Genomic DNA, 12291 nt, shown 5'->3' on the forward strand with positions numbered 1-12291 from the left:
CGACCTAAGGTACCCCAAGGGGGAGGTGTTACTTCACTGTTCCTAACTGGTCCACGGAGTCTGGCAGAGATGGGAAGGGAGGGGAGAGCTTCCTAGTTTCAAACGTGCGGTTCTTCTTACCCCATCCCCTCTACGGCTCCGCGAACTTCCCAGAGGCACCCCAGCTTCCGACAAGCCTCCGCCTCACTGCTGCCCTGACCTTCTGCCTCACAACCCTGTTCTCCCGAGAGTCACTCACCCCTTCCTGCATCCGTTAGGTACCCGGAAGGTTCCCTCCCTGAGAGATGGATAACGCACTTGAAACCCATCCCACACCGGTTTCGGGGGTGGGGGTGGGGGCGGTTGAAGAGCTGATGTCCTGGCTCCTGCTTCGTCCCTTCCTGGATATCACTTGTAAAAGCGCCAGTGCGTCCCCAGCACGTCCACCTGGCTGATAACGCAGCGGAAGCAGGACCCAGGTGTGAGACTCGGGATTCCGCGCACCGTGCAGACAACCCCCGGGGTCTAAGCATCCCTCGGCTGAGTGTGGGAGGCGAACTGGCCGCCCTAAGCGCTTTCCCGCTTTCCTGGAGGGTAGCAGCGGCCCCCACGGAAGGATGTAATTGACACGCACGCGTAATTCACAAAGACCCGCTGATCCCCCCCTTCCCCCCAGGTCTGCGGCTCTGGACTGGAGCTGGAAGCTTTGCATACCATCGTTTAGACCTTTCTCCCACGCCCTTCCTAGACTTATGGGGGTCCGAGGACAGGGACATGAGAGCAACTGTCTCCAAGTCCCAGGACTGGAGCTGGAAGCTTCGCGCACCATTCCACGTACCCCACCTCATTTGACACCTACCGGGGTACAGGGATAGGGACATTAGAGCAGCTGTCCTCTGGTCTTTGGGCTGAAACTGAAAGCGGCTTGCACCATTTCACGTACTCCAACCTCCCCCTTCCTAGATCTGACACCCGTTGAGGAGGTCCAGGGACAGGGGAGTGTTGGGGGAACATCAGAGAAGCTGTCCCTAAGTCCGGGACCGAGTCTAGAAGCTCCCAGAACTATTACACGCGCCCATTTTCCCGTCCAGACCCGACACCTATACAATATCCGGGACGGGGAGTACACCAGAGTAACTGGGGACGTCGGAGCCACTGTCCCTGGTGTCCCCAGGCTACTCACCCGGCTCCCCGGCTGCGCGCTGGACCCCTCGGCCGGGCTCGTTGCGCTCGAGCTGCGGCTCCTGAGAGCGCAGGTGCTGCGGTTTGGCTTGCTTGCGCCGCGACATGGCGCGAAAATGAGGCTCCCGGAGGGTCCCCAAGAGTGGCCTCCTGCACAGCGCGCGTTTCCCGACTTCGGAGGCACACCCCCACAGCGGGCCGACTCGCGCATGTCCCCGCCCTGCCGCCCGTCCGCCCGGTAGGGCGATTTATCAAGCGTCCTGACAGGCGCTTGGGCGGCAGCCAGGACCTCAGGGGTCCCGGGAACCCCGCTCCCACGCACGCGCTCCGGCTCCACCCCGGCCCCGCCACAGCAGAATCTGCATTTTAACAAGCTCCCCAGGTGATGCGCGCGCACGCTCCGGTCGGCGAAGCCCGGTCTGCATTTTAACGAGATCCCAGGTGATTCGCTGGCTCATTAAACTTGCAGAAGCGCGGGCCCTCTTCCTTCTTTAATGTGCTCCCCGAGTCGCTGGGGAGCTCGTTAAAATGCAGATTCTGACTCGGTGAGTCTGGGGTGGGGCCCGAACGTCTGTGTTTCTAACGAGCTCCCACGTGAGGCCGTGGCCGCGGCCACGCGGGCTGGAGAGCGTCTACATTTCTCTCTTAATTGGTCCAGCCCGGGACCCCGGCAACTGGAGTATTTCTCGCAAAAACTCGCAGGGATTTTTCTTATGCGCAGGCGAAGGTGGAGAAGGGCCTGGTGGTGGCGCGTCCTCTCACCTGCGCATCCGAGTACACAATTTAAGAACAAGGATGTCTCCAGTTTGCCTCGTACACTCATTTTCCTGCAGTCAGTTAAAAAAAGGGGGTGGGGGGGAGCGAACATCCCTGTAAGATGTCTTCTATCCTCAAATGAGATCCCCTCCTCTCTCTTCCCCCCTCCCCCCCAACAAATTTAAAAGTAGAAGCTGAAAGTCCTGGATCCAGGAGGCGAGGCCTGTGACTTTACTATTTCATCCCGCCTTCTGTTCCTGCCCCGGGACTCAAGGTCTAGGACCACACAGGAGAGGCCTTTGGGCCAGCCCGGGCGCAGGCCCCAACCGCTGTGTGACTGAGGCGTGGTCCCATCCCGGGGGTTTTGGCTAATTGATCTTTCGTGCTCAGACTAGCTGGGATCTTGTGGAGACCAGAGGGGGACCCCTCCTTCTGAACGACATCCAACAAGGATCGGCAAAGCCATCTAGTCCCCCAAGGTGTTTACTTTTTATCAGGTTGGGAAGTTACTTAAACAGGGCTGTGCCCCAAGCCTGCCCAAACCTGAGAGTCACGTGGTGGCGGTGCTCAGCTGCCAGTTCTTGGAGTGAGGACCTGAGACTCTGTATTTTTTAAATCAAGGCAGATGTGACAAGTTAGAGAAAGATGGCTTTACAGGCTCTGAGTGCTTAACAGCGGGGGCGGGCCTAGAGCCAGGTGTGTGTGTGTGTGTGTGTGTGTGTGTGTGTGTGTGTGTCTGGCACAAGCTGGGCTGGCTTTCTTATTTATTTATGTATATGAGCACACTGTAGCTGTCTTCGGACACAAGAGGTCGGGACCCATTACAGATGGTCGTGAGCCACCACGTGGTTGCTGGGAATTGAACTCAGGACCTCTGGCTGAGCCCTGCTCCAGCTGGGTTGCCTTTCTTTTTATTTATTTATTTATTTATTTATTTATTTATTTTATGTGTATGAGTACACTGTAGCTGTACAGATGGCCGTGAGCCATCATGTGTGTGGCTGCTGGGAACTGAATTCAGGAGCTCTGCCGCCCGCTCTTTCCAGCGTAATTCACTGTAGCTGTCTTCAGACGCACCAGAAGAGGGCGTCAGATCTCATTACAGGTGGTTGTGAGCCACCATGTGGTTGCTGGGATCCGAACTCAGGACCTTTGGAAGAGCAGTCAGTGCTCTGACCCGCTGAGCCATCTCACCAGCCCATGGGTTGCCTTTCTTAAACTTCCCTTTGGTCCCCCATTAGTCAGTCTATTTAGGCGTCTGTAGGTAATGCTGAGTGAAGTCACAGGTTAAATCAGAGATATATTCTAGCATGTTTCCTTTAGAACATGTGTGCCACCATACCTATGCAGAATGACTTAAAAAGTTGTTTGTTTTTTTTCCCCCAAGACAAGGTTTCTCTGTGTAGCCCTGGCTGTCCTGGAATTCACTCTGTAGACCAGGCTGGCCTCGAACTCAGAAATCCACCTGCCTCTGCCTCCCAAGTGCTGGGACTAAAGGCGTGTGCCACCACTGCCTGGCTGACTTAAAACTTTTTAAAGGTTTTATTTTAAATTCTGTGTATGTGTGTGCATCTTGTGCGCATTTGAGTACGGGTGTCTCTAGAAGCTAGAGGCATTGGTTCCCCTGGAGCTGGAGTCACAAGGAGCCCTGAGTTGTCTGATGACGGTACTGGGAACCGAACTCTGGGCCTGTGGAAGAACTGGACAAGCTCTGAACTGCTGAGCCATCCCTCCACACCCTTTACATGTTTTTACAGATTGGGTGTGATGGTGCTTGCCTTTATCTAATCCCACCACTTAGGAGGCAGAGGCAGGAGGATCTCTCTGAATTCAAGGGCAACCTGTCTACATAGTGAGTTCTAGGCCAGCTAGGGCTAAAAATGAGATCCTGCCTCAATTTTCTTTTGCACATTAATTTATGTAGTGGTGTGTGTGTGTGTGTGTGTGTGTGTGTGTGTGTGTGTGTGTGTAGGTCAGAGGAAAACCTAGGGAAGTCAGTTTTCTCCTTCTACCATGGGTCCTAGGCACCAGTCAGGTTGGTAGGACAGTGACAGTGGGTTAGTAACCCTAACCTCTGCTTGCTGTGCTGTACACACGTTTGAACTCACACACAAGCTCTGGTTTAGAGTCTCCCAGACCGTCTCAGGATCAAGAAGAAGCTGGGAACAGAAATGCCCTCTGAGAAACTTGAAAAGGGCTACACTGAGGGTGACCTCAGACACCTGGCCTCCAACTCAGAGACTTGCCTGCCTCTGCCTCCAGAGTGCTGTGATTAAAGGCCTGCCTCTGCCTCCAGAGTGCTGGGATTAAAGGCCTGCGCCACCATGTCCTGCTCCATCACTCAGATTACTGCCACTGTTCATCCATTTGATGGATGCAGGATAATCATGGGATGAAAATACCATGATTTATTCTTTGTTCTCCTGGGTAGCTCTGCTGCTGCGAGGCCTGTACTGGGGTGGTGGGCTGCCAGCATGCCCCGACTAACCCCAGGAGCGTCCTGGTTTCTCCTGAGTGAATGCATGAATGCAAGTGCCACGTTAGTATGTCAGAACAGAGGATGAGAACATGATCAGGCCTATCTCCCTCCATCCCAGCATGGGAGAGGAGACTGTGACCTGACGTCATCTCCCGCACAGCGTTACCAACTGTCTTAATTCTGGGGACCATACTGATGCAAATGGTCTCATTACCATCGTGATTTGCATTTTCCCTGCATATATGATTCCAACAAAGAATAAAATGGAAATTATGTTTCCCACCAACATAAGGGCAAGAACTGATTAGTGTTTATTTATTGAGACAGGATCTTACTATCTAGCCCTGGCTGGCCTGGAGCTCACAATCTAGACCAAGCTCACCTTGATTGAGTTCGATGAGATCTGTCTGCCTCTGTCTCCTGAGTGACAAGATAAAAGTTCCCTTTGGTTTCTCAGTGGCCAATTCACTTAGACTGGGTGTATAGGTAATGCTGGGTGGATCAGAGCTGGAGAGATGTTTCAGCAGTTAAGAGCACTGGCCACTTTTCCAGAGGACCTGGCTTCAATACCCAGCACCTATTGATAGCTCACAACCACCTGTACCTCTAGTTCCAGGGGATCTGATGACACCTTCTGGCCTCCTTGGGTACCAGGAACTCTGGTGCACGGACATGTGCAGGAGAAACACTCATATACATAAAATAAAAAAAATAAAAGCTTTAAGGGTGTGTGTAGCCACATCTAGTGTTTAGGTCATACTATTTTACAAAGTACCTATTTAAAGTTCTAGCCTGTCTGTCTGTCTGTCTGTCTGCCTTCCTTAGTTCCTTCCTTCCTTTTTTCCTATCTGTTTTTCTCTGTCACAGGCTGTCTTGGGACATGCAGCCATCCTCCTGCCTCAGTCTTCAGTGCTGGGATTACAAGCTGCTTGACACCTATTCAAAGTCCTATTCCTACATTTATTACTATATCTTATTACTGAGTTCATTACCAAGTTTTAATGACTTGATTTCAAGGACCAAAAATTGTGGGAAAGTAACCCCAGGGCCTGCATTCAGAGCCCAGAGGAGAACATCAGGTGTCCTGCTCTGCCACTTTCCGACTTATGTACCCAACACTGGGTCTTCACTGAACCTGGAGCTAGACCAGCCATCGAGCAGTCCCTCCGTGTCTCTACTCCGGTCTCCCCAAGGCTGCAGTATAGGTTTGTGCACGGAGCACGCCTATCTTGGCACCACTACTTGTATCTGATCTCAGATCCTCGAAGGAGCAAGCCCGGTTCTTCCCCACCTAGTCAGAAACTGATAAGTTTTGAACCTTAGGGGTTTTTAAAATTCAACTGAAGAGGAAGTCACTTGGAAGCTCTGAAGGTTTTGAGATGACACCTAAGCTGCGGGGGTGGGGGGGTGTCCTACCTAAGGTGACACTCTGCTTGTCCCTTCCCAAGCCTGCGTTTCCACACTCTGGTCCATTTCGGGAGTTACTTCCTCATCTGGACAGACCCATCACCTTCCTCTTTAAAGGCTCTCAGGCTGCTCACTTCCTTCACACAGCAAGTCAAGCCATCTTGTCTGGAGCAGCTCAAGTGAAATGCTCAAACCCTATGGCTTTTCAAAATCCAAGTTAAACAGTACACCTCTGATTCATGAGAAGATGCTCCTGGTCCCTCTGTGGTGTGTGTGTGTGTGTGTGTGTGTGTTTCACATACACATTAGTGTGTAACTATTCACGCCCACTCAGGAGCACATGGATCCAGAACAGGATGCCCAGTGCCTTCCTTTATCACCTTTGACCATCTTGTCTTGAGACAGGGTCTCTCAATAAGCCAATAACAACCAACCAACCCCGCCCACCTGGCCAGTGCGTCTCGCCCCTGACATTGCAGCGGCAGGTACCAGCTTTTGATGTGGGTACAGGGGACCTCGTGCTTGCAGAACAGTCTCTCCTACCACTTGTTGGGGACAAGCAAAAGAAAGTTATTGTAAATACTACCGTTTCATTTTTCAGACTCCACTAATCATGGGGAGAAACCAAATTCCAGGTCCCTGGAATTTACACTTATCCAGGCCCTAGGGCAGCTGGGGACTTCCCTACAGCTGAACAGTCATCCCAGGGACAGCTTCTCCATCTTGCTGGCAGGGTCAAACAAGCTCATGTTCCCAGATCTAGGAAGGAACACCTATCCCACCTTTCTGAATGTTTTCTTAATTGTCTGTTAACTAGTAAACAATACAGAAATCGCTGTTATCTAAACCAAGGCGCCTAAGTTATAAAAATATATAGCCAAAAATCACCTGTATGCCCTAATTACCTACATATAGCTGACCTGATCCTTTGTCTCCATATCACTGTGAGCTCTGGACCTGATGTCTAGGAGAATGAATTAAGGATCCTAAAACCCGATCCCTGGATACTGCTCAGTCTCCAACAGGCACTCCCCTTGCTTAGGCCATAATGCCAAAACACACCTGGAAAACACTGCAGCTCACCCCAGCTCACTCCTTGTTTTGTGTTCCCATCCTTTAAAAATGTTGCACGATCTCCCTTCGTCCTTCAGATCCAGCACTGGCCGCCTCCCTCAGTGTCAGAAAACAAAGCTTTCCTTTTTTAAGCTTCCGCACCTGAAGCGACTTTTCTCGGCTTCCACCCAGAACCCAACACACACTGGGCCATCTCTCGGATCCCTGTGTGATCTTTTGAAAGCCGCCATTTGCTTCCCACTTTTTCTCAATGAGACGGCAGTGGTGCTAGAGTTGGGGGACCGTGATGAGCAACTGTATGTGTGGGGCACAGGCGATGTCTGCCGCGGAGGCCGTGGCCTGCACGTCGCTGATTAATGATAATGGTAGGGTTCATGTTACACTTATCCATAACAATTGTGAGCACTCAGCCCACTCTAACTAGACAAGACCCCATCTTCCCATGGAGATACACTCCAAGCAAACATGCACCGGATGTTACCAATCTTCTGAGTTGCAGAATTCACATATTTTTGCACCAGCTGCAGCCCATATACACTTATGAGAACACAGAAGTAACGGTTTCTACATTCACAGATACAGAAAATGCTGTAGGCTGTATCAAGTGGGATATCCACAGGTCAAGTGGGATATCCACAGTGGGACACCGCTGTGACTGTACGTATGCACATCAATACACACGCAATAGGGTATGAAGCATAACACAGACTTTGCACATACAATTTAGAGACACAGGAGAAGCCTGGAGGTGGCCTGTGACAGAAAAAAAAAGCACACTGTCTGTGACTTCAGCTATAGGAGATGTGATGATGCCCTTGCCTGTCCTGTCCCCCACGCTCACAGAATGGACGTGCAGGACAAACATGCGCAGAGGCAAAACATCCACGCGCAGGAAATATTTTTCAAAAAAATTTTAATTAAAAATATTTACTGTGTGTCTATGTCTATATGTCTGTGTAGGGTATGTGGACATGAATGTAGGTGTCCTTGAAGGCCAGGAGAAGGTGTCAGAGTCCCTGGGGTTGAAGTTACAGGCAGCAGGGAGAAACACAACATGGGTCCTGGGAACTGAACTCGGCTCCTCTCAAGAGCTATCTCTTTAGGCCCTACATTTTTCAAAAGTTTAAACAATGAAACTTGGTACCATGTAAAAATGATAGCTGCACCAGTTCAGGGCAGCCCCTGGCCCCAACCAAGCGACAAAAACTAAAGCTCTTTGGACATGCCTCCTACCTTGAGGTGTGGCACATTCTTGGATTCAACAAATGCATCGGCATCTCCCTCCTTTGCCAGCCTCTTCCATTGCTGCTTTTTGGGGGTGGGGGTGGGGAGTGTAAGCTTTACTTACAAATTTCATCACCTCACGGTACACTCACTGCACAGTCTTGCCTCTTTCACTGAGTGTCTCTCCTTCCCTGGAATCTGGAAGTCTGTGACTCAACATGTTGCCACAGGCAGCCGAGTCTGTTTTCATTCCCCCCATAATCCAGTGTGTGAATACACCGCAGTGGGAGTCGCGCCCTGCCGAAGGGCGCTCGCTCTCCAGCTTGGCAATTATGAGCAATGCAGGTATGTACATTCCTGCATAGGTTTCTTGGTCCATGTATAGAAAGAAGCGCCTCCGTACCCAGAGTTTGCGCTGTACCAGCTCCCCAGGTGATTCAGATGTGAGAGGCGCTGAGATCAGAATCCAATGTTTTAACGAGATCCCCAGAGTGTCATATTGGCACAGATCGGCCAGGCCCCTCCTCAGCCTTCCTAGGAAGTGTTAAACTCCCCTCGAAGTCTGCTTTACCAGTTTACATTCTCATCTGCACATCATTTTTTAAATTAAAAAAAAAATAATCGTGCCGGGCGGTGATGGCACACGTCTTCAATCCCAGCACTTGGGAGGCAGAGGCAGGCGGATTTCTGAGTTCGAGGCCAGCCTGGTCTACAGAGTGAGTTATGGGACAGCCAAGGCTACACAGAGAAACCCTGTCTCGGAAAACAAAAAAGCAAAACAACAACAACAACAACAACAAAGAAAAAGAAAAAAAAAGAAAAAAAAGAAAGAAAGAAAAGGAAATAATCAGGGGAGGGTGCTGACAAGATAGTTTGAAGCTTTGTAAAAAGTCTTTGTCTCCCAAGCCCCAGGAAACCCATGGCGGAAGGAGCCAACCAACCCCACAAAGGTGTCCTCTGAGCTCCACACTCATACTGTAGCATGCATGTACCCCAAACTCCCACACAGCAATAAAGAATTTTTAAAAGTGGCTGCTTGGGCTGGGGATGTAGCTCAGTCGGTAGCGTGCTAGCTTAGCATGCACAGAGCCCTGGAGCCTCACAGCTGTGGGCTCAGCACTCAGGAGATGCAGGCAGTGGGGACCATGAGTTCAAGGTTATCCCTGGCTACACAGAGAATTCAAAGCCAACCTGGGCTACCTGAGACCTTGTCTCAAAAAACAAAGAACACAAAAAATGCCTCCCCAACCCCCCATACCACACAGAGTCTAACAGAGCAGAAAGGAACTGTCTTAGCTGACAAGGGACCAAGTTAGGAACAAGCGCGGGTTCAACGGCTCAGCGTCATTAAACTGCCTTCTGTTCCATCTGTTTTGATCTAAGTGTTTGTTTCCCTTCAAAATCATACCTCGATAAGGAAGTGTTTATGTTATGAGGGTGAAGCCCAACTGCATGGATCAGTGTGGTGGATACATTTAAGGTACATTTTAAATGTGCACGGAGTTTTCAAGCAATAAATAACAAATATTATTTAAAATAAATAAGAGACTTCAGAAATACCAGGTGAGGACGAAGCTGGAAGATGTCTGTGAGAAATAGCTCTTCCTCAGATGCTGATGGCTGCATCTGGTGCTTCACCTCCGACTCCCTGGTCCTTAGGATTACGAGAGATGGTTTTCTGTTGTCTGTAAGTCCATCTATGGCAATTGATTATAGCTCCTAAGCAGACTAAGGCATCCACTCATCTCCTGCTAAACCCTAGACATATCTCGTAGGCTCTTGCCAAGTTTGGAAAGGTGACCGGAGGGAACAGGACAGATAGCAATGTCAGAGTGGCCGTGCCTATGGGGATAAAAGAGTTAACTCTTATGGAGGCTCATTGTGGGCTAAGGCTGGCTTGAAACACACGGTTTAGTTGTGTTCATGAGTGTGTGGGTGTGTGTGGGTCTGATGCTAGTGGGGATTGAACCTAGGACCTTGTACATTCTAGGTAAGGGCTCTACCACTGAGCTATGCCCTCTGCTCTCCCATAACCTCCATGAGCCCCAGGTTCCTAAGCTGTAAATTGTTTCTCCAGATAGTGAGAGCAAATGGGTTTGGCTGGAAAGGTGGCTCAGAAATTAAGAGCACTGGCTTCTCTTTCAGAGGACCTGGGTTGAGTTCCAAGCATCCACATGGCAGTTTGCAAACATTTGTAACTCCAGTCCCAGGGAATACGATGCCCTCTTCTGGCCTCCATGGGCACTGCATGCACACAGTATAAAAACATACACACAGGCAAGACAAACACAAAATAATGACACAAATAAATTGCTTGAGAGAAAATGTGTGTAAGAGACCAACAAACAGTAAGTAACTCAGAATGCTAGGTGCCATTCTGGCTGTGGGTGACCCACCCCTCCTCTCTGGGCTGTGGGTGACCCACCCCTCCTCTCTGGGCTGTGGGTGACTGATCCCTCCTCTCTGGGCTGTAGGTGACTGACCCCTCCTCTCTGGGCTGTAGGTGACTGACCCCTCCTCTCTGGGCTGTAGGTGACTGACCCCTCCTCTCTGGCTGTGGGAGACCGACCCCTCCTCTCCCTACACTAGAATACTTTCTGTGATTATTTTAAAGTAGAAAAATAATTGTGAATCATATTGATTTTAGTGGGCATATACACTGTGTTAGAAAATACTTTGGAAACACTTTGGTGTAGAAGACAGATTTGGGGGCTGGAGAGATGGTTCAGTGGCTGGGTGTGCAGAGGGCCCCAGTCTAGTTCCCAGCACCACATGGTGGCTCACAGCCATCAATAGCTCCAGGTCCAGGCGATGCAGCGCCATCTTCTGGTCTCTACAGGCACCGCATGCACATGGTGCACAGACATGCATGCAGGCAGAACTCGTATAAAATAAAAATGAGTAAAGCCGGAGATGGTGGCGCACGGCACTCAGGAGACAGTAGCAGGTAGATCATGTGCGTGTGAGGCTAGCCTGGTCTACATAATGAGTTCCAGGACAGTCAGAGCTACACAGAGAAACCCCGTCTTGGGAATCAAAACAACCACCTACATACACACAAAATAAATAATTACAAACCCCACATTTTTTCTGGGTCACATTCTCAGACCCAAAGCATTAACGTTAGAGACCAGAGTCAAAATATGCCTTTCCAAATTTGTGCTACTTAAAAACCAGGGAACACAAGCCGGGCGGTGGTGGCGCATGCCTTTAATCCCAGCACTTGGGAGGCAGAGGCAGGTGGATTTCTGAGTTCGAGGCCAGCCTGGTCTACAGAGTGAGTTCCAGAACAGCCAGGGCTACACAGAGAAACCCTGTCTCGCAAAAGCCAAAAAAACAAAAAAACAAAAAAACCAGGGAACACAGCTTTAGCCCCCAGATTGCAGTTCCTCCAAATAACTCTCTAAAATGGCAGCAGCAACGTAGCTGGACACACTGGGGAAGGACATGCCACGGAAGTCCACGGGTGTGGAGTGAGGGAAGATTTGAGAGGTCCAAATAGGCAAATGGATTCTGAACCTGGTATGCTGTGGGGCTTTCTGCATTTTACCCAATTTTGGAGTAAGCAAGTCATTATTCTTACTCATATGAAAATAGAGGATTTCTGGCAAAGAGCAGAGACATAATAAGAATTGTGCTCAGAGGAATGATGCAAGAAAACAGAGGAAGGAAGAGAAAACCCTCAGAAGGCAGGGTTCTCTAGGGACGTGAACTTTGCATGTGGTCTCTTAACTCCAGCCTCCTTATGTAACCCCGTTTGGCCTTCAACTTGCTACAGAGTCGAGGTTAACCTTAAACTTCTGATCCTCCTGCCTTTAATCCCAGACTGCTGGGATTTTATAAGCATGCACTATGGGAGTTGGGGTGGGGCTGGGGCGTGGATGATGGAACCCGGGTCCTCCTGCACATTAGGCAAGCGCTCTTACTGACAGAGCCTACAACCTCAGGGCTTTTAACTACTGCTTTGGACTCACCCAGTTTATTACCTAAAGCAGAAATCATCTCTTCATATAAAAGTGAGATGATTGCATGACCACTTTCATTAAATAAATTCATGTTACTGAAGAATGAAGGCAGGCAGCTGTGACTAAGACATGACCAGGCAGTCCCACAACATTCTAAGACTTGGGCATTCTGGCTTGCTCTTTGGCGCCACCTAACGACCAGTTAGAATTTCTTTCAGGTCTTTT

The 12291-nt window shown here is 50.0% G+C and overlaps 1 protein-coding gene across 3 annotated transcripts in view; it reads right to left on the reverse strand.

Moving 5' to 3' along the window:
• Zfp64 (ZFP64 zinc finger protein) overlaps window positions 1-12291 on the reverse strand; it is a 65489-nt gene that overhangs the window by 19296 nt on the left and 33902 nt on the right. The window contains exon 1 of one of the 3 annotated variants that reach the window (XM_031372863.1): window positions 1163-1664. The exons of the other annotated variants lie outside the window; for them this stretch is intronic. Within the exon in view, the coding sequence (XP_031228723.1) occupies window positions 1163-1268 (106 nt within the window). The 5' untranslated portion in view covers window positions 1269-1664. Of the gene's footprint in view, window positions 1-1162; window positions 1665-12291 lie in introns of those variants that run through there. 3 annotated transcript variants of the gene reach the window in all.

This window comes from Mastomys coucha, unplaced genomic scaffold (genome assembly GCF_008632895.1).
Source record: "Mastomys coucha isolate ucsf_1 unplaced genomic scaffold, UCSF_Mcou_1 pScaffold15, whole genome shotgun sequence".
NCBI classification, from domain to species: domain Eukaryota; kingdom Metazoa; phylum Chordata; class Mammalia; order Rodentia; family Muridae; genus Mastomys; species Mastomys coucha.